Source organism: Oncorhynchus mykiss, chromosome 13, assembly GCF_057628025.1.
Source record: "Oncorhynchus mykiss isolate SJ-2025 chromosome 13, ASM5762802v1, whole genome shotgun sequence".
NCBI lineage: Eukaryota > Metazoa > Chordata > Actinopteri > Salmoniformes > Salmonidae > Oncorhynchus > Oncorhynchus mykiss.
This window is the reverse complement of record NC_143034.1, coordinates 37456292-37482978: the sequence shown is the minus strand read 5'-3', so window position 1 is coordinate 37482978 and position 26687 is coordinate 37456292. Positions and strand designations below refer to the sequence as shown.

Below are 26687 nucleotides of genomic sequence, written 5' to 3'. Positions count from 1 at the left end.
GGGGCAGTCAAGAAATGGAATGACAAGGCCACAGAACATGACATAAGCAGAGCTGTGGGAGACCACCTCAAGCCCGGTGGTGTTTACCACTCCACCACACATTCAGCAGGCTTGAAAAGTGGTATTGATACTGTTTTTCATACTAAGATGGACCAAGAGTCTGTTGATTGGTCATTCACTGGGTTCATTTGTTGAAATCAAATCAAGCTTAATTTATACAGCTCTTTTCAGACATGGATGCAACACAATGGCTTCACAGGAAACAAACAAATAAATAGAAAAAAATAATATTTAGTACACAACAAACAGAAGACTAACAGCTGAAAGACTAATGAGCACCCTAAGGAAATGCCATTGATTAAAATAATAATTGGATGCAATATCCAACCCAAAATACAAGCTTGTTTTTTAGGAGGGGCTCTGAAAGACACTATGGGGGTGCCCACCGAAAGTTGACGAGTGACAACAACTGGGACATAAAAGACACCCACCATGAGACCCACTAATTCTGACCAAGAAGAGGCAAACAAAAGAAAAACCCACACCAAACTTAAAGACAGGAAGCAAACCAAAAAGGTAGCGCAACTAAAGGTGTTGACTCTCCACATCTATCAAGACAATTGGAGCACTGGGCCAGACACTCTTAAATAGAACCTGGACCAGCTCAGGTGAAACACCTTCCCACTAACGAGATGGACAAGCCAGCACAGGTGTAACACATACTGACTAACGAGGTGGCACCAATCAGTACGTGCTGACGAGCTAACGTCCAACCTCAAAACATAAATGGAAAAACCAAAGCCTGTAACACCTTCCCTCTTAAGACACCAAATATATTGTATATTTTTGTTGGACAAGTATGCTTACCACCAACAGAAAACAACTTCCATTTCACATTATAATCAATTACAATGCTTCACCTTCTACATTATAAACATGGTGTCAACTGGCTCTCAATAATTAAAAACAAGAAAAAAAACATTTATTACCCACTAGAAAACTCTCGTCTTCCTAAAACTCACTAGCTTCTAGAACTCTCATCCCCTTGGAAGGAGCCCAAACAAAACTCATCTCCAATATGGAAAAACATGCAGTCAAAATAAATTGTAATCCTGATATTATAAAAGCAAGGTAACAATGTCAATGAAATTGTACCCAAAAATTGTCAGTTGGCTGCATAAATCATTATGATTACTGAATGTTACATGAATTGTAAATATGAAATATCAAAACCAAATGTACACCCCTTTGTTAATATGTATTGGCAATAATTATCATAATGGTGAGGCATGGAATAATAAAACATGTATCTTTTGTCAGGCTGGATGTTTGAAATATGAGGTGATTTGAGTCATGCTTCTTCAGTAGTGGAATAAAGACAATTGGGATTTGAATGTTGTAAAGAAATACTGGAGTGATGTAGGATTGTTAATAAAATTGATTACAGATTTATTGATTATTGGCCGTTGGGCATAGTCTTCTTTTCAATTTTGCTAGGTGGGATAGCCCCAATGTCAACACACAGTTTTAATGTGTGCAAATCAATAACCAATATGCAGAAACACTTTGTAATATATTGAAAACCTAAACATAAAATGTGCAATATACACAAACATCTGCCACAATAATCATATTACTTGTATTATTGAAAACAAGCACCTTATAAAAATGAACAAGCAGCAATAAATCACTGATATCGATTAGGGGGGAAATCAGGTTGTACATGCTGTTGAAACTAACACAACTAAAAAAACACATGGAAATGGGAGATATATTTTCCCTCACTGGTTAGAGGACAACCTGCAGAAGACAGTCAGCTACATTTTGGAGTGATGCATTTAAATTTAGGGGTCACTAAACAAAGGAACGCCTCACTTATTTGTCATCACTCATCGATATCACGTTGAAATCAATTGTGTGAGAGGAGGGAGATGAGGTTGCACATCCTGTTAAAACTAACAGCTCAAAAGCCACACGGAATCTGGGAATAATGTGTACATCACTGGTTAGAGGACAACAACGTGGTAAACAGCTAGCTACATTTTGAAGTGTTGCATTTTGATTCAAGTGGGTCACCAACGTGGTAAGTGTAAAACAACACAACTTTCAATTCATAGCCTGGATTTTTCCCCTGAGGCTAATATCCATATCATGTTGAAATCAATTGATAAAGGGGCAAACATTTAGGCTTCTACATTGTGACATTATTAAAATACTCCTAGTACATTGTTAAAACATTTTACATTGTGACATGAATTAATTGATATCATGAAACAACTCCTTCATGTATGTACTTGAAGATCTGAGATCTTTTATCAGATTATCTCTGGTCACAGTTAAGAGATTTCTCTCCTGTGTGTGTTCTCTGGTGTGATATCAGGTTGCTTAGCAGAGTAAAACTCTTCCCACACTGAGTACAGCTAAAATATTTCTCTCCTGTGTGTGTTCTCTGGTGTAGATTCAGATTTCTAGATGCAGTAAAACTCTTCCCACATTCATCACAGCTATATGGTGTCTCTCTCCTGTGTGTGTTCTGTCATGACGGGGCGGGGCAGGGTAGCCTAGTGGTTAGAGCGTTGGACTAGTAACCAGAAGGTTGCGAGTTCAAACCCCCGAGCTGACAAGGTACATCTGTTGTTCTGCCCCTGAACAGGCAGTTAACCCACTGTTCCCAGGCCGTCATTGAAAATAAGAATTTGTTCTTAACTGACTTGCCTGGTTAAATAAAGGTAAAATTAAAATAAAAATAAATAAAATGACTGTCCTGATCAGGTCAAGTTACAGGAGACCACAACCCTACAACCCTACAGGTTTTATGACCCCTCACGCCCATGGTAAATCTTAGGCCACCGTTCACTATGGAGAACCAGCCTCAGAACATTAAACATGCAATAAAAAACTTTGGAACAATGGTTTCCGTCAGCCACAATGGTGGTCATGACGATAGATGGAATATGAAAATGTATGTAATTTTTGTCTGGTTATTAAAAGGTTAAAGAACAATGTCTTTACGGAAACATTGTAACTTTAAGAGTTTTCCTAGGATACACTTGATGTTTATTCATTGGACGTTGTGTGGAAAATGTCCAAATCAAAGAGAATGTTTTGGTAAAGTTGAAGTGTGAAGTTAGTTGTCTAAAATTGGATTTGAGTCAAATCTAGACCTTTCCTCTTAACTTGGTACACCCAGAGAATTGCCCTGAAGGCAGTTACGCCCACTTCTGACCCGAGGGTATAAGACCTGTGAGTCAGAATGAACAGATCAGACTAAGTGACCCAAGCTGCAGCCTAGGTCTAAAAAGTAAACAAACCCAAAACTCAACCCAAGGTTGAAGACAAAGAAATATTTTTCTACCCATGCTACTGATGAGTAGCTGTGTCTCAGCAGGTGAATTCAAGCCGGACCACCTAACCTCCACTCTCCATCGAATCGTGGTATCTACACTGTTTCATTCCTACGCTGTGAGCCCTGAGCTACAGATCTGTCTGTCCTCAGAAGACTCCTCCCAGAGCAAGGGCGAGGAATCAGACCAAATGGACACTGACATCGTGAGGACGACCAAAGAGTTGCGCTGGAGAAGTGCGTCATTGAAGCCAAAGCGACCCACGCGGAGCTTCCCATCTGAGACCTCCCACACGTATTTACATCATTATATTCTGACCCATAAGAGCGGCAGTTTGGGGCAAAGGCTAGGGTTAAAATAAGCATCGCTGACAAATGCATCCAAATGTATATTTCTCTCGTGTGCTTTCACTTTTTCTCTCTCTTTTAAATCCCCATTTTGGGTAACACGCGCCATAGTGTGTTGGCCCATAATATTAAGTTCTAATCAATAGCCTAGACTGTGTTTTTGGTGTATGTGTATCTTGTATCATCATTTTAGCTTTCTAGTAAATAAATACTCGTCTAAGATTGGTGTGGTACGAACTCATTGGTGGGACTCGGGTTTGTGCAGATTGACGGATTATGCGACGTTCAGAATGAGATTGTAAAGGAAACTGATTAATTAGCGAAGGTTATAAAATCGATATTCTGATATTCTTTGAGTTAATTTGGGAAATAGAAACTCAATAAAACTCATTTTCCCATGGTGCCCCAGGTTAATGAGTTAATAATTGCTTGATTCATTTAATCACGCAATTAGAAACATTTAATTCGATGAGCAACAGTCGTCACATTAACTAATACAACGTCACGACAGTTCTCTGGTGTGATATCAGGATGCTTAGCTGAGTAAAACTCTTCCCACATTGCGTACAGCTATAAGGTTTCTCGCCTATGTGTGTTCTCTGGTGTGATATCAGGCTGCTTAGCTGAGTAAAACTCTTCCCACATTGATCACAGCTATATGATTTCTCTCCTGTGTGTGTCCTCTGGTGTATCTTCAGACGGCGATATTGAACAAAAGTCTTCCCACATTGATCACAGCCATAAGATTTCTCTCCTGTGTGGATTCTCTGATGAATTTGAATGCCTGATGAGGAGGAGAATCTCTTCCCACAGTCAGAGCAGCAGTGAGTTCTCTTCCCTGTGGATCTCTGCAGGTGTTCTGATCTGGAGAGACTCTTCTCTGCCTCGTCAGCATCATGAGGTTGTTGAGGCTCCCCAGAGGACCCACGGTAGTCCCGTCTCTCTCCTGTGTGAACAACAAAGTCAGACAGGTGGTTAAAGACCCACAACAGCTGAATCCACTGTAAAAGGTGATGCCAACAGCGTAGCCATGATGTTGTACAACAATTAACGTCTAATGAATGTTAGACAATTATTTGACAATTGTCTTAAAATGAGCAACAATAGTGATATTTAGTCTTGTTTTCACATTATTAGTAACATCGATGATTGCAGGCTAGAAATAAGTTAAAGTTCTTGAAACCCTAAGCAATGTGCCAGACGACTTTGGGTCTCCAATATAGGCCACTTTCTGTGTTTGCTAAAATTGCGGCATGAGGGGAAAGCACACACAATTTGGTTGCAGAAACTTCTCCCTGCTAATGAGGAAACCACTAGTTATGGATGTAGTATATCTGGTAATGAGGAAACCACTCTGTTCCTCATTATATCTGGTAATGAGGAAACCGCTAGTTATGGATGTAGTATATCTGGTTGTAGAAACTTCTCCCTGCTCACAAGGAAACCACAAGTTATGGATGTAGCCTTGAGCAAAAATGGTGAGCAAAGATTTGAGTTTTTCACAATGTATTCTGAATATTGCAGCACACTATCAGCGCAAGATCAGGAGTGCTACTCAAGGAAACTCACATTAAGCTCTGTGTCTATTCACTAATTCACCACCGTGGGGGAAAACTCAGGGGAGTTCTCATAGGCTGACAGCAAAAATAGCCTCCATTTCCAGGTTGCTTATGAGTGTATTTCACACTACTGTTAGATTATAATTCTAAGGCTCGTTTGAATCTCCAACTTAACTTTGTGTTATTGCCGCAAATCAACTGCTTTATACTTAAACACTTCAACCAGTAAAATGCTCTTTGGCTTTGCCATCAGCCTGACAATGAGGGTTTGTACACTAACTAGGACCCATAACAATAACATAGACCTACTGTAGGACCCATAACTTCACCTAACAATAATATAGACATAGGACTATAAATCATTTCATATTTCAGGTGAAACATGGAAACTAAAATGTCTTTGTCATGACATTTCATAACCAGATAATTTTGTGAATAATCCCACTAGGCTACTCTGTAATGTGTTGTCATTATAAATGTCCTGAATAAAGGAAAATAGCTGTGTGTTGTACAATAGCCTATCCATCAAGGAACAGTTCACTACACATTATGAGCAAAGTATCTCTGTGTGCAAACAGACTAACAAGACCCGACTGTAAATCAAGCAGACAATAACACATTATAAACATCAATTTGTTTGGGATGATGGATCCAACATGGAGCACGGCATAACTGTCTTTACCAGAGTAATGAATGAAGAAGCACTTTGGTTGTTGTTGCATGTCGTGATGTTTGTCAATTGACTGTATTTCAGAAAATGATTTCCTGGATCAGCTGATGATAGTTGGAACGTTTGACTGTAACTAAACAGCTACCGTATTAAGAATTATGTGTAATCATTGAAGAACCATTTTACTGACAGTATCGATTTGGGTGTCAATAAAGTTAAGGTGACTCCGATCCATTGGATTTAGCAAACTCTGAAATGATTTATGATTTCTGTGCCCATGAAACCTGTTTTCCCAGGGTAACATAAGGAGACACTAAATGTTAAGTAGTTAGCATTTCAGAGATCTGAATACAAAAACCTGTCCCACAGCAAGATCCAGTATTTAAGTTTAAGTTCATCATATGACAAGCGTAAACGTTATGACTATAACTACTGTTCCCTGAAGGAGGGAAACTAGGTACAACATACTATTAAATCCGCGCCTCATTTGAAGCCCGGCCTTCCACAGGTGATGAGCGTGAGGCTCAGATTTATTCCTTCAATTTCATACCGCTCTTCACCGACCCAGAAAAGGGCGGGGCCAAACAGGTGTTGTACCTCACGTCCCTCCTTCAAGGAACAGTAATTAGTGTCATAAAGTTACACTCCCTTACAGTCGGTCAACTTCGGTACAACATACTATGGGGAAATACAATCATTCCCCATGCCGACCCAAAATTATACAAAATTAAACGGCCCATGGCAGACCACCCTGGCCTGACCCCGCAAGATGTGTTAGTTATGTTAATTTATTATTTGTCTTTTGTTTGAAACACTCCTGTCAATGTTGAGTAAGGACGCACGACTGATTACCCATATAAAAGTAGGATAAGTCTACCTGACCTAGGCCTATAAATGTGCCCATTTGGGGATGTCTGATAGTACTTCTCATTGTCTTAACGCTGCACCACTAATGAGTTGTGGAGCTTCTGTGGGATTCTGTATTTTACATTATAGCCATTATCATATATATGATTAAATATTATCTGATGTTGGTTGTGTGAGGTGTCTGCATTTGTGCACTGGAGCATCATTATGAGATTAAACAACTGCTTGCTACTTGCCTGTTTGTGTGTGTGACAAGAACTGAGTAACATGGTGTGACCTGCATGTTGCAAAACTGTAGATAACAGCCCAGCAGATGCTTTGTGCTTGTGTTTGTATGTAACAATATTGAGCACATGGTGTGACTTGCTGTATCTTACAAAGTTGTGATAGGGACGGGTGGTCATCACGAGGTTTAACTGAGATGGAAAAATACTGAACTACACAATAGCAGGAACTGAGCAACTGATATAACTAGGGGGTGATACCAGAACAGTAGGAATCTATACATCGACGGAGGGAGGACTCCAAGAAGCGCCAAGAGGCGGGGACCCGCCTGAGATAGGCTGAGCAAGTTTAAACCACACCCAGCCTCTACTGTGATAGACATTGTTCCAACCCGTCTGTTGGCCTATCACAGTATAAGAACACTGTTTACATACATCTTGTCAGTTCTCTGTTCTGCCCTGCGTGGTATTACAGTGAGCCCGTTAATACGAAAGTTGCATTTGCCATTTATTACTTAGCTAATAAAAAAGACATAGTGCATATGTTTTTTGAGGAAAAGATCATGATTATTAGAAAGCAAATTACGGACTCCTCTTTAACTCTGCGTATTCCTTCAAAGCTCAGTTGTCCTGAGACTGCACAACTCTGCCAGGACCTAGGATCAAGAGAGACACTCAAGTGTTTTAGTACTATATCTCTTGACACAATGATGAAAATAATCATGGCCTCTAAACCTTCAAGCTGCATACTGGACCCTATTCCAACTAAACTACTGAAAGAGCTGCTTCCTGTGCTTGGCCCTCCTATGTTGAACATAATAAACGGCTCTCTATCCACCGGATGTGTACCAAACTCACTAAAAGTGGCAGTAATAAAGCCCCTGTCGGAAAGATATCAGTTTGTCTCTGTGAATGGTTTGTCCTCTGACAAATCAACTGTAAATTTCGGTGTTCCTCAAGGTTCCGTTTTAGGACCACTATTGTTTTCACTATATATTTTACCTCTTGGGGATGTCATTCGAAAACATAATGTTAACTTTAACTGCTATGCGGATGACACACAGCTGTACATTTCAATGAAACATGGTGAAGCCCCAAAATTGCCCTCGCTAGAAGCATGCGTTTCAGACATAAGGAAGTGGATGGCTGCAAACTTTCTACTTTTAAACTCGGACAAAACAGAGATGCTTGTTCTAGGTCCCAAGAAACAAAGAGATATTCTGTTGAATCTGACAATTAATCTTAATGGTTGTACAGTCGTCTCAAATAAAACTGTGAAGGACCTCGGCGTTACTCTGGACCCTGATCTCTCTTTTGAAGAACATATCAAGACTGTTTCAAGGACAGCTTTTTTCCATCTACGTAACATTGCAAAAATCAGAAACTTTCTGTCCAAAAATGATGCAGAACAATTAATCCATGCTTTTGTCACTTCTAGGTTAGACTACTGCAATGCTCTACTTTCCGGCTACCCAAATAAAGCACTAAATAAACTTCAGTTAGTGCTAAATACGGCTGCTAGAATCCTGACTAGAACCAAAACATTTGATCATATTACTCCAGTGCTAGCCTCCCTACACTGGCTTCCTGTCAAAGCAAGGGCTGATTTCAAGGTTTTACTGCTAACCTACAAAGCATTACATGGGCTTGCTCCTACCTATCTCTGATTTGGTCCTGCCGTACATACCTACACGTACGCTACGGTCACAAGACGCAGGCCTCCTAATTGTCCCTAGAATTTCTAAGCAAACAGCTGGAGGCAGGGCTTTCTCCTATAGAGCTCCATTTTTATGGAATGGTCTGCCTACTTATGTGAGAGACGCAAACTCGGTCTCAACCTTTTTAGTCTTTACTGAAGACTCATCTCTTCAGTGGGTCATATGATTGAGTGTATTCTGGCCCAGGAGTGGGAAGGTGAACAGAAAGGCTCTGGAGCAACAAACCGCCCTTGCTGTCTCTGCCTGGCCGGTTCCCCTCTTTCCACTGGGATTCTCTGCCTCTAACCCTATTACAGGGGCTGAGTCGCTGGCTTACTGGGGCTCTTTCATACCGTCCCTAGGAGGGGTGCGTCACTTGAGTGGGTTGAGTCACTGATGTGATCTTCCTGTCTGGGTTGGCGCCCCCCTTTGGGTTGTGCTGTGGCGGAGATCTTTGTGGGCTATACTCGGCCTTGTCTCAGGATGGTAAGTTGGTGGTTGAAGATATCCCTCTAGTGGTGTGGGGGCTGTGCTTTGGCAAAGTGGGTGGGGTTATATCCTTCCTGTTTGGCCCTGTCCGGGGCTGTCCTCGGATGGAGCCACAGTGTCTCCTGACCCCTCCTGTCTCAGCCTCCAGTATTTATGCTGCAGTAGTTTATGTGTCGGGGGGCTAGGGTCAGTTTGTTATATCTGGAGTACTTCTCCTGTCCTATTCGGTGTCCTGTGTGAATTTAAGTGTGCTCTCTCTAATTCTCTCTTTCTCGGAGGACCTGAGCCCTAGGACCATGCCTCAGGACTACCTGACATGATGACTCCTTGCTGTCCCCAGTCCACCTGGCCGTGCTGCTGCTCCAGTTTCAACTGTTCTGCCTTATTATCATTGGAACATGCTGGTCACTTATGAACATTTGAACATCTTGGCCATGTTCTGTTATAATCTCCACCCGGCACAGCCAGAAGAGGACTGGCCACCCCACATAGCCTGGTTCCTCTCTAGGTTTCTTCCTAGGTTTTGGCCTTTCTAGGGAGTTTTTCCTAGCCACCGTGCTTCTACACCTGCATTGCTTGCTGTTTGGGGTTTTAGGCTGGGTTTCTGTACAGCACTTTGAGATATCAGCTGATGTACGAAGGGCTATATAAATACATTCGATTTGATTAGTATGCAATCGGTGACTCATTGTTATATTTATCCTGATACCAGATTCGAATTTACGCAATTCTAACACTTCTCAAAGTATTTTTTTCTTCACATCAAACAGCAAGTAAACAAAGTCTAATTAAAATCAATTGCGAATGACAATAGTTCCTCAAAGTATTTTCGTAAAATATTTCCAGCTCATGGTCTTTCGATAACCACTTGGCATGAAAGGGAAAAAATGTAATGCTCTGATCCAGTGGAAATGTCATAAAATACCGGATTACTTCTTATCCTTTGAACAAATAGCCGACAGTTGTGTCTGTCCCAAACTCACAGGCATGGGAAATTCTGAGGGCCCAGATAGGCCATGTGCAGCAAATGTGATTTATAGGATATTTTCTACCAGCAGGCTGCAAAATATTTATTTGTTGGCTTTATGTAGATCTATTTTTACATAGTTGGCAATGGCAATAAAAGTTACTTTTAGATTTGTATCATTTTCCTTTAGAGTTAGATATAATGTAGAATGTAGATTAATCACAGACAATGATTTTGAGATAAAGACTATTATAACTATTATTACTTATTCTGCCCTTGAGTTGCGTTCCCATGCAAAACTAGACAGATAGCTAACAACTAAGTCTTCAATAAATCTCCCAAGGCGTGACTTTTCTTGAATGAATATATTGAAAACGTTTATGTTGTGAAACTGCAAAATACAGAAAAGAATATACTTTAGTATTCAATTCACACCGACAGTAGCTGTACATTATAATTTTGAAGTTGCATAAATACAAAGCACGCGCTAAGGTACCATGCATCTGGCATGATGCCAAACCATATAGCTAATTGTTACTCATATGGTAATTGGCTCCTTTCATTACTCTAATAATGTACAACCATTTATGTAGAATAACAAAGCATATTACACTAGGAACAGTAACAAAACTACAGTATTGTATATTTTACAATTCGTTTGCATGACGCACGAGCAAAGTAATACTGCTAACGGCATACATGAAAAGCATTGCAATTTGTGAGTAAATGCAACCAACATTGATACGTAAGCAACTCTATCAATAACAAGATTATAATCATTAGCTAAATGCTTGAATTGAACTTACAAACAAATATTTTCCAAGGCTGAAGCGTGACAAGAAATAACTACAATGAAAGACCTGCACCGTAGCGTTGTTTGTAGCTGCTTCTATGCGTGCAGAACAAATTCTCTACTTCCTGTTTGCGTAGTCTTTCTAAGTACCAGAAACATCCACTAGGGGGCAAATAACACCATTGCACACAATGAAAATCCAATTGAACCATTGTAATAAAATAATCTGTTACCTTCTAACAGGATGGCAGCACACTCCCCGCCTGGTATAATGAAATTGTGCCACTATGAAATAAAACATATCAAGAAACAAATAATGTCCTTTCTATTTTTATCTTTTGTCTCTAGGATGCTTCAGAAAGAAGAACAACAATCTCTGAGATTGGTTTCAGAAACACCTTAGCAGCTCCTTGCTTGACAATTTTTAGTTCTACTTTCCTAACCTTTTTGTCAGTACTGGGAAAGGTTTTTACCACAAGCCCGACTGGCCAGTCATTTCTGTGTGCCTGGCTGTCTTTCAATAAGACAACATCTCCCACTTTTACATTTGGCTTTTCTGCTGTCCATTTTCTGCGTCTCTGCAGCGTTGTCAGGTACTCCTGTCTCCACCTTTTCCAAAAGGTGTCAGCGAGACACTGGACTTGCTTCCACTTTTTCCATTTCTCTTATTTTTCTGTGGGAAGAGGGGCATCCCACTCACTCTGATCAGAAGAGAGTTCTCTGATTAAGACTTTACCTTGCATTGTTATTGGAGCCACGAACCCAAGGGGGTCATAAAGACTATTCACTGTGGACAGGATGCCTCTCCGCGTAAAAGGCTTCTCATTGTGGGACACCTGGAATGAGAAGCTGTCTGTTTCCAGGTTTCCAAGTCCCAGACTCCGTTGAAAGGGAAGAGGATCCACTCCTAGGTCCAGATCTTTTAAGTCTTTGGCACGGTCCTCCATAGGGAAGGCTTCCATAACTGTTTTGCTATTGGATGCAATCTTGTGTAGTTTCATGTTGGACTCCGCCAACATTGCTTGTGTTTTTCTTAGAATGTTGATAGCTTCTTCTGTAGCAGCTACTGATGTCAGACCATCATCGACGTAGAAGTTCCTCACTACATATTGCTTGGGTTCTGACCCCTTCTCACCCTGTAGCGCTGCTCGTCTCATGCAGTAGATGGCTACGGCTGGTGAAGGGCTGTTCCCAAATACATGCACTTTCATCCTGTACTCGGTTATGTTTCTATCTGGGTTGTTGTCTTCATACCAGAGAAACCTTAAGTAATCTCTGTGATCCTCACGTACACCAAAACAGTAAAACATTTGTTGCACATCTGCTGTTAGTGCAATGCAATCCTTGCAGAAACGCATTAGGACACCCAAGAGTGTGTTGTTTAAGTCTGGACCACTGAGCAGAACATCGTTAAGTGACACTCCTTGACACTTAGCACTGGAGTCAAATACTACTCGTATTTGTTCAGGCTTTTGTGGATGGTAAACACCAAATATGGGCAGATACCAACGTTCTTTGTCTCCCTCTAGTGGCTGTGAAGGTTCGGCTTGGTCGTTATCCAGCATCTTTTGCATGAAGTCAATAAAATTACTCTTCATGTCAGGCTTTTTGTCTAAAGTCCTGCGAAGTGATGTGAGACGGTTCATGGCCTGCTCCCTGTTATTAGGGAGGCGACGTCTAGTGGGGCGAAAGGGTAGTGGAGCCACCCAGTTGTTTCCATCATCCTGGAAAACCTGTTTGTCCATAATGTCCAAGAAGGCTTTGTCCTCCACTAATGGTGCTGGTTTATCATCGTCTTGTGTTTTGTCGAACACGGAACATCCCAGGCTGTCTGTGTTCCCAGTTGTGATTGGATCTCTCGAGTGCACTGTAGAGGGAGAGATGTGTTTCTGAGCTACGCTGTTGTAGTTCTCTTTTACCTGGATGATGTCAGGGCAAGGGCTCAGATAGGATGTGCGACCATTTTGAAGTATGTTTGTCCTGAACACGTTAACATTGGCTGGTCGGTGAGCCGTTCCCAGACAGACCTCACCCACGATGACCCACCCGAGGTCGAGTCGCTGTGCATAAGGAGTGTCGTGGGGCCCATTGATTTGCTCTCGTACCTTGTGTACCCTTAAGATGTCTCGTCCTAAGAGCAGGAGGATGGGAGCGTCTGGGTCCACTGCTGGAATTTTGTCCATAACTGGTTGCAGATGGGGATGATGATACGCAATGTCGGGGAAGGGAATCTCCATCCTATCGTCTGGCATCATATCACACTCTATCAGAGTAGGGAGAGTGAGCTGCATGTGTCCATCTATAGACTCCACCATGAAGTTGACAGCTCTCCTGCCTGAAGTCTCTGTTACCCCAGAACACGTCTTCATGGTGTATGGAGCAGAGTTGTCATTGATGTTGAAGAGACTGAAAAACTCTGTCTTGGCCAGAGATTTGTTACTCTGTTCATCAAGCACTACATACATTTTGACAGCTTTCTCTCTTTTCCCAGCCGGATAAGCTTTGACTAGGCATATTTTTGAACATGATCTTGGATTGACTGCCTCACCACAGATCTCTGTACACTTTGAGGTGACAGATAGAAGAGCATCGTCACCTTGCTCCCCACCATGCTCTTTCTCTGCTGTAGCGTTGTCTGTATATGAAGGGGCTGGGCCTGGATGCAGAGCAGCAAGATGCCTGTCGCTGTCGCACTCAGAGCACTTGATTGAAACCTTACAGTCTTTAGCTCTGTGTTGAGTTGACCCACAACATCGGAAACAAATGCCATTGTCTTTGAGATATGATTTGCGCTCATCTAGAGTTTTGTATCTAAACCCACAACACTTTTTAAGAGGATGAGGCTTGTTATGTATTGGACAGTGATGGTCAGGGTTTTCAACCTTTGTCTTACTGGGTTTGGTTTGGTGGTCTGAGGCCTCAGATGACACATCTGTCTTATATACAGTCACAGGTGTCTTGCTGCTGTACCTGGCAGGTTTCTCACTTTTCATGGACACCTGGTTAGTTGAGGTGTAGAGGGTGAAGCTGGGGTCATTTCTAATTTTCGCCTGATTCCTGATGAATCTCGAGAAGAACGAGAATGGTGGGAATACTACCCGATAGTCCTCCTTATATTTGGATCCCTGTGCTATCCATTTTTCTTGTAAACTGAATGGAAGTTTCTCTACAATAGGGTTTACCCCCCGAGATGTGTCCAGATAAGCGAGGCCTGGAAGGTACCCTTCTACTTTAGCACACTCCAGTTCGAGAAGAATGTCACCTAGTTCTCTTAGTTTGTGATTGTCTTTGTTAGCCAGTTTTGGAAAATCCTCAATTTTCTTCAACAGTGCATTCTCGATCACTTCGGGTGTACCATAGCACTCTTCTAGTCGTTGCCAGACCATGTTAAGTCCTGCTGTTGCGTTGAAAATATGGACAGATCTAATTCTGTTTGCTTGCTCAGACGACTCTGCCCCTAGCCACTTGGTAATTAGATCTAACTCTTCCCTGGCTGATAAATTCAAGTCTCTGGTCGCATTGAGAAAGGATGCTTTCCATGCCCAATAATTTTCAGGACGATCATCAAACTTCAGGAGTCCGGAACTCACCATCTCACGGCGTAGGAGGTACTTGATGAGGTCTGGTGCCACTTGTGACTCGGGGAAGTTTTGTGTGTGTGGCTGGAAGTGGGCTTGTTTTCCATTTCCACCATGCTGCTGTTCATTCCTTTTGAACGGAGAGTCTCTGCTTATGCTCCGTTGTTTGCTACTTTCTAGATTGTGGCATGTAGCTGGGTCAACACTAAGCTCTTGTTTCTCCACTTCAAATGGAAGTTCAGCAAAGTAGGGCCTAGCATGTTGTTGCACATACTCACATGTACGTTGGACTGGACTTAAGGGCTGTGTCCCTGTGTCTAGTTCTTTGTGAAGCTCTCTGCGTTCTGATCCTACAACTTCTTCAAAGGCTGCAGCTTCAGCCAAAGCAGCAGCAGCTGCTTTCTCAACTTGGAGAACATATAAACTTGCCTCGAGGTCAGCTTTTTGCTTCAACAAGCTGGCCTCTATTTCTGCCTTTTGTTTCATCAAGCTGGCCTCTATTTCTGCCTTTTGTTTCATCACAGAAGCTTCCTTCTCAGCATAAGAGACTTGTGCGCGTGCTGCGTCCGCCTTGGCGCGTGCTTTGATGGCTGCAAAACTCGCCGTTGAGGATCTGCTTGACTGTTTTGATGACCTTGATCTTGTAGATTGAGACTTGGTCCCAATGTGCTGAAGAGGCTCTTCCATCTCTCTCTGTTGAACACCTGACTCTGGTTGTTGCATCGTAGACTGCTGGTCTTCCCTAGGATAAGAGGCTTTGTTGGCTGATGAACGTAGAAACATAACCACCGTGTGCAGTTATTCTTGTGCTTGAGCCCGCTGTGATGATGTTTTTTCACTATTCTGCCCTTGAGTTGCGTTCCCATGCAAAACTAGACAGATAGCTAACAACTAAGTCTTCAATAAAACTCCCAAGGCGTGACTTTTCTTGAATGAATATATTGAAAACGTTTATGTTGTGAAACTGCAAAATACAGAAAAGAATATACTTTAGTATTCAATTCACACCGACAGTAGCTGTACATTATAATTTTGAAGTTGCATAAATACAAAGCACGCGCTAAGGTACCATGCATCTGGCATGATGCCAAACCATATAGCTAATTGTTACTCATATGGTAATTGGCTCCTTTCATTACTCTAATAATGTACAACCATTTATGTAGAATAACAAAGCATATTACACTAGGAACAGTAACAAAACTACAGTATTGTATATTTTACAATTCGTTTGCATGACGCACGAGCAAAGTAATACTGCTAACGGCATACATGAAAAGCATTGCAATTTGTGAGTAAATGCAACCAACATTGATACGTAAGCAACTCTATCAATAACAAGATTATAATCATTAGCTAAATGCTTGAATTGAACTTACAAACAAATATTTTCCAAGGCTGAAGCGTGACAAGAAATAACTACAATGAAAGACCTGCACCGTAGCGTTGTTTGTAGCTGCTTCTATGCGTGCAGAACAAATTCTCTACTTCCTGTTTGCGTAGTCTTTCTAAGTACCAGAAACATCCACTAGGGGGCACCATTGCACACAATGAAAATCCAATTGAACCATTGTAATAAAATAATCTGTTACCTTCTAACAGGATGGCAGCACATTACTATTATAAATTACATGAAACTGCTCCAGTAAAATGTGCCTATGAAAATCCTAACTGGCACGCAGGTTGGGTTGAAATGGTCAGATAAATTGGCACTCCAACTGGAAAAGTTTGCCAACCGCTGGTGTAGCCCATTACCGGAAACATCAGTAGCATAAAAACATAATTTTTCTCCTTCTGGTTAGGTTATCTTGATCTCTGGCTCCCTTGAGTCATTTGTGTGTTTTAATTATTTGATCAAACAGCGTGCTTAAAGCGTCAGACCTAGAGGTCGACCGATTATGATTTTTCAACGCCGATACCGATACCGATTATTGGTGGACCAAAAAAGCAGATACCGATGAATTGGACGATTTTTGGGGGGATTTATTTGTAATAATGACAATTACAACAATACTGAATGAACACTTATTTTAACTTAATATAATACATCAATAAAAATCAATTTAGCCTCAAATAAATAATGAAACATGTTCAATTTGGGTTAAATAATGCAAAAACAAAGTGTTGGAGAAGTAAAAGTGCAATATGTGCCATGTAAAAAAGCTAACATTTGAGTTCCTTGCTCAGAACATGAGAACATATGAAAGTTGGTGGTTCCTTTTAACATGAGACTTCAATATTCCAAGTTAAGAGATTTTAGGTTGTAGTTAATATAGTATTTATAGGACTATTTCTCTCTATACCATTTGTATTTCATATACCTTTGACTATTGGATGTTCTTATAGGCACTTTAGTATTGCCAGTGTAACAGTATAGCTTCCGTCCCTCTCCTCGCCCCTACCTGGGCTCGAACCAGGAACACATCGACAACAACCACACTCGAAGCAGCGTTACCCATCGCTCCACAAAAGCCGCGGCCCTAGCAGAGCAACTACTCCAAGTTTCAGAGCGAGTGACATTTGAAACGCTATTAGCGCGCACCCCGCTAACTAGCTAGCCATTTCACATCGGTTACATTAGGCTGATAGGCTTGAAGTCATAAACAGCACTGTGCTTGCGAAAGCTGCTGGCAAAACGCACGAAAGTGCTGTTTGAATGAATGCTTACGAGCCTGCTGCTGCCTACCATCGCTCAGTCAGACTGCTCTATCAAATATCAAATCATAGATTTAATTATAACATAACACACAGAAATACGAGCCTTTGGTCATTAATATGGTCGAATCCAGAAACTATAATTTCAAAAACAAAACGTTTACTATTTCAGTGAAATAAGGAACCGTTCGGTATTTTATAACGGGTGGCATCCCTAAGTTTAAATATTCTTGTGACATTGTATAACATTCAATGTTTTTTTATTTCACCTTTATTTAACCAGGTAGGCAAGTTGAGAACAAGTTCTCATTTACAATTGCGACCTGGCCAAGATAAAGCAAAGCAGTTCGACACATACAACACCAGAGTTGCACATGGAGTAAAACAAACATACAGTCAATAATACAGTAGAAAAATAAGTCTATATACAATTTGAGCAAATGAGGTGAGATAAGGGAGGTAAAGGCAAAAAAAGGCCATTGTGGCGAAGTAAATACAATATAGCAAGTAAAACACTGGAATGGTAGATTTGCAGTGGAAGAATGTGCAAGGTAGCGATATAAATCAGTAGGGAAAAGGTAGTTCTTTGGGCTAAATTATAGATGGGCTATGTGCAGGTGCAGTAATCTGTGAGCTGCTCTGACAGCTGGTGCTTAAAGCTAGTGAGGGTAATAAGTGTTTCCAGTTTCAGAGATTTTTGTAGTTCGTTCCAGTCATTGGCAGCAGAGAACTGAAAGGAGAGGCGGCCAAAGGAAGAATTGGTTTTGGGGGTGATCAGAGAGATATACCTGCTGGAGCGCGTGCTACAGGTGGGTGCTGCTATGGTGACCAGCGAGCTGAGTTAAGGGGGGACTTTACCTAGCAGGGTCTTGTAGATGACCTGGAGCCAGTGGGTTTGGCGACGAGTATGAAACGAGGGCCAGCCAACGAGAGCGTACAGGTCGCAGTGGTGGGTAGTGTATGGTGCTTTGGTGACAAAACGGATGGCACCGTGAAAGACTGCATTTAATTTATTGAGTAGGGTATTGGAGGCTATTTTGTAAATGACATCGCTGAAGTCGAGGATCGGTAGGATGGTCAATTTTACAAGGGTATGTTTGGCAGCACGAGTGAAGGATGCTTTGTTGCGAAATAGGAAGCTAATTCTAGATTTAACTTTGGATTGGAGATGTTTGATGTGAGTCTGGAAGGAGAGTTTACAGTCTAACCAGACACCTAAGTATTTGTAGTTGTCCACATATTCTAAGTCAGAACCGTCCAGAGTAGTGATGTTGGACAGGCGGGCAGGTGCAGGCAGCGATCGGTTGAAGAGCATGCATTTAGTTTTACTTGTATTTAAGAGCAATTGGAGGTCACTGAAGGAGAGTTGTATGGCATTTAATGTTATGTCATAATTACGTACAATTCTGGCAAATTAGTTTGCAATGAGTCAGGCTGCACAAACTGTTGTATATACACCGACTCTGCGTGCAATGAACGCAAAAGCAGTGACAATTTCACCTGGTTAATATTGCCTGCTAACCTGGATTTCTTTTAGCTAAATATGCAAGTTTAAAAATACATACTTCTGTGTATTGAGTTTAAGAAAGGCATTGGTGTTTATGGTTAGGTACAGTCGTGCAACGATTGTGCTTTTTTGCAAATGCGTTTTTCTTAAATCATCCCCCAGCATATGCAACGTAGGACACGCTAGATAAACTAGTAATATCATCAACCATGTGTAGTTAACTAGTGATTATGATTGATTGATTGTTTTTTATAAGATAAGTTTAATGCTAGCTAGCAACTTACCTTGGCTTCTACTGCATTCGCGTAACAGGCAGGCTCCTCGTGGAGTGCAATGAGAGGCAGGTGGTTAGTGTTGGACTAGTTAACCGTAAGGTTAAGATTTAATCCCAGAGCTGACAAGGTAAAAATCTGTCGTTCTGCCCCTGAACAAGGCAGTTAACCCACTGTTCCTAGGCCGTAATTGAAAATAAGAATGTGTTCTTAACTGACTTGCCTAGTTAAATAAAGGTGTAAAAAAAAGATGTTTAAAAAAAAAACCCAAAAAAAAAAAAAAATCGGCAAAATAACGATTTCAGTTTGTTATGAAAACTTGAAATCGGCCCTGATTAATCGGCCATTCCGATTAATCGGTCGACATCTAGTCAGACCAGTTCAGTACATATAGTAGATGTTATTAAAACACGTGGGGTGTGTCTATATAAGGACAAATACACATAGCATTTCAACCAATCGATTGGTAGAAACATTTATTTTAGGTGGGGACAGTACTAGAACGTGATTTTGGTGCTCCTGAGTGGCACAGCGGTCTAAGACATTGCTTCTCTGTGCTTGAGGTGTCACTACAGACACCCTGGTTCGAGTCCAGGCTGTCACAACCGGCCGTGATTGGGAGTTAAATAAAGGTTACATTTTTTTAAATGAAATAAAACAGAGTTCATTCAGAATGTTCAGACCCCTTCCCTTTTTACACATTTTGTTACGTTACAGATTTATTTTAAAATGGATTTAAACAAATAGAATCCTCATTCATCTACACACAATAATGAAAAAGTGAAAACAGGTAAAATATTCAGACGCTTTGCTATGAGACTCGAAATTGCTTTCAGGTGCATCCTGTTTCCATTAATCATCCTTGAGATGTATCTACATCTTGTTCGGAGTCCACCTGTAGTAAATTCAATTGATTGATCTGGGGAAGGGAACCAAAAAAAAACACTGCAGCATTGAAGGTCCCCAAGAACACAGTGGCCTCCATCATTCATAAATGAAATACTCTTCCTAAAGCTGGTCACCCGGACAAACTGAGCAATTGGGGGAGAAGGGCTTTGGTCAGGGAGGTGACCAAAAACCTGATGGTCACTCTGACAGAGCTCAAAAGTTCCTCTGTGGAGATGGGAAAACCTTCCAGAAGGACAACGATCTCTGCAGCACTCCACCAATCAGACCTTTATGGTAGCGTGGCCAGACGGAAGCCACTCCTCAGTAAAAGGTACATGACATCCTGCTTGGAGTTTGACAAAAGGCACCTTAAGACGCTAAGACCACGAGAAACAAGATTCTCTGGCTTGACGAAACCAAGATTGAACTCTTTGGCTTGAATGCCAAGTGTCACGTCTGGAGGAAACCAGGCACCATCCCTATGGTGAAGCATGGTGGTGGCAGCATCATGCTGTGGGGATGTTTTTCAGCAGCAGGGACTGGGAGACTAGTCAGGATCGAGGGAAATATTAACAGAGCAAAGTGCAGAGAGATCCTTGATGAAAGACCTGCTCCAGAGTGCTCAGGACCTTAGACTGGGGGCGAAGGTTCACCGTCCAACAGGACGATGACCTTAAGCACACAGCCAAGACAACGCAGGATTGGATTCAGTAGAAGTCTCTGAATGTCCTTGAGTGACATAGCCAGAGCCTGGACTTGAGCCTGATCTAACATCTCTGGAGAGACCTGAAAATAGCTGTGCAGTGATGTTCCCCATCCAAGTTGACAGCGCTAGAGAGGGTCTGCAGAGAAGGATGGGAGAAACTCCCCAAATGCAGGTGTGCCAAATAAATTAGCTAAATGAAAGGGTAAAAAAATAATGTAATCAATTTTAGAATAAGGCTTTAACGTAACAAAATGTGGAAAAAGTCAAGGGGTCTGAATACTTTCAGAATGAAAAGTATACAGCAACACCTCCCCCATAGGTAGATGTTATATCCCTGTATTGCTACTACTGTATCAAAGGAATTATCTCAGTGAGTTTCAGAGATGAACAGTACAGTGTATTCCAAATTCAACAGGCAGGCAAGTAAACAAAACCGTTTTCAAATAAAAACTATTCCAGAAAATGTCAAAGCGTATATAACGCCCGTCCAAGAGACTGTCGTGTTCACATTGTCATGCTGTGACACACAGTTCCTAAGCTAATTCTCACAAAATCCCTTTTTAAAGTCAGGCTATGAGTCGAGAAACATGCCTATTTACCTTGAAAGTACGTAATGTCACGATTGCAAAGCTATACGATATTACAGAGAACAGGTTAATTATCTCACATCTCTGAAAATATTTGTAATGTTGTGCTTGTTGTTCACAGAGGGTAATTCATGCCAATATCCTTTTCTTTAAGCTGTTAAAACGAATCGAAAGGGGTTTCCAATATCCTCATTTCTTGAAGTATTTCTGGTGTTAGTGATGCACAAGCTAGGTCTATTTGAAACATTGACATCCCATGACAGCTTTTACCAGCCACCAGGATCAGAAGCTTTAAAACCACATTAAAAAAACGATTTTGATGTGATATGAAAGTATTGTGAAATTATGTTGATGTGATATGAAAGTACAGCAATTTATGTTTCTAGAAACGTATCGCAATTGAAAATCGATTCATATTTAGATGGAATATTTGACTATTTTAGCTGCCAGAGCCAGTCTACCTCTGAAAATAACATACAGTCCTTGGACCTTAAGGAGTAACGGGGACAGCAGTCAGCAGTAGACACAATAACAAAGCGAACTCCCTGCCCGTTTCGGTAAAAAGCTGAGGGATGGGGCTGGAGAAATGTAACCATCCATGATATCAACATTAGAGGTCGACCGATTAATCGGAATGGCCGATTAATTAGGGCCGATTTCAAGTTTTCATAACAATCAGAAATCTGTATTTTTGGGCGCCGATTTCCGATTTTTTTATACCTTTATTTAACTAGGCAAGTCAGTTAAGAACACATTCTTATTTCAATGACAGCCTAGGAACGGTGGGTTAACTGCCTTGTTCAGGGGCAGAACGACAGATTTTCACCTTGTCAGCTCAGGGGATCCAATCTTGCAACCGTACAGTTAACTAGTCCAACGCTCTAACCATTGCACTCCACGAGGAGCATGCCTGTTATGCGAATGCAGTAGAAGCCGAGGTAAATTGCTAGCTAGATTTAAACTTATCTTATAAAAAACAATCATTCATAATCACTAGTTATAACTAGTAATCCAGTTTAGCAGGTAATATTAACCAGGTGAAAATGTATCATTTCTCTTGCGTTCATTGCACGCAGAGTCAGGGTATATGCAACAGTTTGGGCTGCCTGGCTCATTGCGAACTAATTTGCCCGAATTTTACGTAATTATGACATAACATTGAAGGTTGTGCAATGTAACAATAATATTTAGACTTAGGGATGCCACCCGTTAGATAAAATACCGAACGGTTCCGTATTTCACTGAAATAATGACAGTTTCCGGATTCGACCATATTAATGACCAAAGGCTCGTATTTCTGTGTGTTATTATGTTATAATTAAGTCTGATTTGATAGAGCAGTCTGACTGAGCAGCAGCAGGCCCGCAATCATTCATTCAAACAGCACTTTCGTGTGCTGTTTATGACTTCAAGTCTATCAGCCTAATGGCTGGTGTAACCAATATGAAATGGCTAGCTAGTTAGCTGGGTGTGCGCTAATACCGTTTCAAACGTCACTCGCTTTTAGATTTGGAGTAGTTATTCCCCTTACGCTGCAGGGGCCGCGGCTTTTGTGGAGAGATGGGTAACGCTGCTTCGAGCGTGGCTGTTGTCGATGTGTTCCTGGTTCGAGCCCAGGTAGGGGCGAGGAGAGGGACGGAAGCTATACTGTTACACTGGCAATACTAAAGTGCCTATAAGATCATCCAATATTCAAAGGTATATGAAATACAAATGGTATAGAGAGAAATAGTCCTATAAATACTATATAAACCACAACGTAAAACCTCTTACCTTGGAATATTGAAGTCTCGTGTTAAAAGGAATCACCAACTTTCATATGTTCTCATGTTCTGAGCAAGGAACTTAAACGTTAGCTTTTTTACATGGCATTTATTGCCAAATATTACTTTCTTCTCCAACACTTTGTTTTTGCATTATTTAAACCAAATTGAACATGTTTCATTATTTATTTGAGGCTAAGTTGATTTTATTGATGTATTATATTAAGTTAAAATAAGTGGTCATTCAGTATTGTTGTAATTGTCATTATTACAAATAAAAAAAAATAGGCAGATTAATCAGTATCGGCTTTTTTGGTCCTCCAATAATTGGTATCGGTATCGGCATTGAAAAATCATAATCGGTCGACCTCTAATCAACATGATAGTTTTAACCATGTTTTGGGGGTATAAAGTGTTTGTTCATACTTACTGACAAACATTGGAATAAAAAATGCATCTATTTTGGGATCTGATGGGGTACGACAGTTTAACTAAGCTCATGAGGCATTTATAAGTGAATTCTTCATGAAACAATGGGTACATATCATTCATGTATAAGTCCCAAAATGGATGTAACTGCTGATTGCCCCTTTAAGACTACATATTGGGCTAAGCTAATAGGAGATATTGAGGACTACAGTATTTCAGGCATTGTCATTGGATGCATATGATCAATTGTTAACGTTTTGCTGATGGTCAACTCATGATGTTCTACACGTTACAGTGTAGCTTCAGCCATTCCTACAGAACAACATTAAAGTGTAAAACCCCTTTACTGCATATTGGTTCAACGACTGCAGAGACGGTACTTACTGGTGTTAAACAGATCTCCAACCTCCTCTTCTTCCTCCAATGTGACAGAAATCACCCCCTCCTCCTCTTCTTTTACTATAACATCCTCCTCTTTCACTCTGAACGGGTCTTCCTCTTCTTTCACTGAAACGGTAACAGCCTCACCCTCTAATTGTTTTTGTATTGTAACATCCTCCTCCTCTTTCACCAGAGCTTCTTTCTCCGTCCAGCAGACCTCGTCTTCTTTATCAGGAGAGTAGCTTAGTGAACTCATGCTCGGGGATGTTAGCAAGCTAGCATTAGCGACTAGCCTAGTTCCAAGCTACCTTAGCAAACCAGCTAGCTGACAAGCAACGTAAATATATAATTGAATGGGCCAACAAGTACATACATACATAAAGAAGTGTGTTTAATACACAGCGACTAATATACACCAAAACAGTGTAAAGAGCATGAATGTTGTGTTGTAGCTATGTTTGCTAGAAAGCTACCGGTGTCTGACAAGCTGTTGTTGAGCGTCCCGTCCACTAAATTATTCGTCACACTGGCAGCGTCGCCTGAACCTAAAAGACGCACATCGCCATCTGCTGACTGGAGGGGGCAACGCAGTTGAGGAACCAAAAGTACATTTTTCATTGATTTCATAAAAGTTTAATATTATATTAAGTCGTTCAAAGAAAAGCATGTGTTGATTGATTCGTGCTTAATGAGTGATAATTTAAAACAAACTGTACACCCACTACATGTTTGCATTGAACCATACTTCTGACATAGATCAGTTTGACCCTAGAGGCATATCTTTTATCATAGCCAAAATGTGGTTTATTCAATTCTTCCAAATGTTCATGACTTTGTCAACCAACTTGTTCTTAATAAATCTAAATCATGGTTTAATGTTTCTGTATCAAAATGGACGTTTAACAAATTCAAATCCTTTGGAGTCATTTTGACTCCAGCCAAAAGCACCTTTGATAAATAGGACTTTTATTTCAAATCAAAACCGAATCACATTTTATTGATCACATACATGTGTTTAGCAGATATTTTTGCAGGTGTAGTGAAATGCTTGTGTTTCTAGCCCTGACAGTGCAGTAATATCTAACAATTTCACAACATATACCCAATACACACAAATCTAAGTATTTTAATCTAGGTTTCTCTGTAGACATGATCCATCCCACCAGAGGGTGGAGGGGCTCCTGTTTCAGTGGTTTTAACCAGATAGACACCTGCAGAGACACAGTATACTGCCTCCCATGTACTCTCGTAAAATTTGATTTTTCTATACCACGTATCACGTGAGTGTACAAAACTACCAGCGGTAGAAACCTCAGCCAGCGGTAGTGCATTCGGAAAGTATTCCTTCATTCATTCCTTCATCTTTTCCATATTTTGTTACGTTACAGCCTTATTCTAAAATTGAACATTTTCCCCTCCTCATCAATCTACACACAATAGCCCATAATGACAAACCAAAGACAGGTTTTTGAAAAAAAGGGGCGCATCCTTAAGAGGTTTTAATCATTGACACATAAAGGCCTGATTGGTGGAGTGCTGCAGAGATGGGGGAACCTTCCAGAAGGACAACCATCTCCACAGAGGAGCTCTATCAGAGTGACCATATGTCACGTTCTGACCTTTATTTCCTTTGTTTTGTATTTATTTAGTATGGTCAGGGCGTGAGTTGGGTGGGCAGTCTATGTTTGTTTTTCTATGATTTGGCCTAGTATGGTTCTCAATCAGAGGCAGGTGTCATTAGTTGTCTCTGATTGAGAATCATACTTAGGGTTTCACTGTGTGTTTGTGGGTGATTGTTCCTGTCTCTGTGTTTTGCACCAGATAGGGCTGTTTTTGGTTTTCCACGTTTATTGTTTTGTAGTGTTCATGTTTATCTGTTTTTATTAAACATGAATCAATATCACCACACTGCGTTTTGGTCCGCCTCTCCTTCACCACAAGAAAACCCTTACAGAATCACCCACCTCAACAGGACCAAGCGGCGTGGTAACGGGCAACAGCAACAGCGGCGCAAAGAGGAATGGACTTGGGACGATGTATTGGACGGCAAGGGTTGCTACACATGGGAGGAGATCCTGGCGGGAAAGGATCGCCTTCCATGGGAACAGGTGGAGGCAGCTAGGAGAGCAGAGGCAGCCGGAGAGAGGAGCCGGCAATATGAGGGAACACGGCTGGCAAGGAAGCCTGAGAGGCAGCCCCAAAAATGTATTGGGGGGGGCACACAGGAAGTGTGGCGAAGCCAGGTAGGAGACCTGCGCCAACTTCCTGTAATCACCGGGGGGCGAGAGAGACCGGGCAGGCACCGTGTTATGCGGTGGAGCGCACGGTGTCCCCAGTGCGGGTGCATAGCCAGGTGCGGTACATTCCAGCTCCGCGTATCGGCCGGGCTAGAGTGGGCATCGAGCCAAGTGCCATGAAGCCGGCTCTACGCATCTGGTCTCCAGTGCGTCTCCTTGTTCCGGCTTACATTGCACCAGCCTTGGGCACAGTGTCCCCGGTTTGCCTGCATAGCCCAGTGCGGGGTATTCCACCTCGCCGCACTGGCAGGGTGACCGGGACCATTCAACCAGGTAAGGTTGGGCAGGCTCGGTGCTCCAGTGCGCCTGCACGGTCCGGTCTATCCGTCACCACCTCCACGCACCAGCCCTCCGGTGGCAGCCCCCCGCACCAGGCTGTCTCTCCGTCTCATCCTTACAGGGGCTCCCGGCTCTCCAGCGCTGTCGGAGCCTTCTTCCTCTCCAGCGCTGCCGGAGTCTCCCGCCTCTCCAGCGCTGCCAGAGGCTTCCTCCTCTCCAGCGCAGCCAGAGTCTCCCGCCTGTTCGGCGCTACCAGAGCTCCCGCCCCTCATTCCAGAGGCGCTAGAGCCCCTCATTCCAGAGGCGCTAGAGCCCCTCATTCCAGAGGCGCCAGAGCTACTCAGTCCAGCGTCGCCGGAGATTCCCGTCTGCCCAGCGTCGCCGGAGC

At 41.8% G+C, this 26687-nt stretch overlaps 2 protein-coding genes and 1 long non-coding RNA gene across 3 annotated transcripts in view; 1 reads left to right on the top strand and 2 right to left on the bottom strand.

Moving 5' to 3' along the window:
- LOC149978871 (uncharacterized) overlaps positions 1–1452 on the top strand; it is a 277954-nt gene extending 276502 nt beyond the window's left edge. Inside the window, exon 4 of the long non-coding RNA XR_016485864.1 lies at positions 2–1452. This is a non-coding gene — a long non-coding RNA (uncharacterized LOC149978871). The remainder of the gene's footprint in view (position 1) is intronic.
- Positions 1421–24248, bottom strand: LOC149978869 (uncharacterized). The gene is made up of 2 exons (XM_090196121.1): positions 23727–24248; positions 1421–4637 (listed from the first exon to the last, which is right to left on the bottom strand). Exons 1-2 carry the CDS (start codon positions 23977–23979, stop codon positions 4183–4185), a joined length of 708 nt encoding a protein of 235 aa, XP_090052247.1. The 5' UTR covers positions 23980–24248; the 3' UTR covers positions 1421–4182.
- LOC149978870 (uncharacterized) lies at positions 10515–16038 on the bottom strand. The gene is made up of 2 exons (XM_090196084.1): positions 15915–16038; positions 10515–15499 (listed from the first exon to the last, which is right to left on the bottom strand). The coding sequence occupies exon 2, from the start codon at positions 15316–15318 to the stop codon at positions 11623–11625; it is 3696 nt and encodes a 1231-aa protein (XP_090052210.1). The 5' UTR covers positions 15319–15499; positions 15915–16038; the 3' UTR covers positions 10515–11622.
- Positions 24249–26687: the final 2439 nt, after the last annotated feature.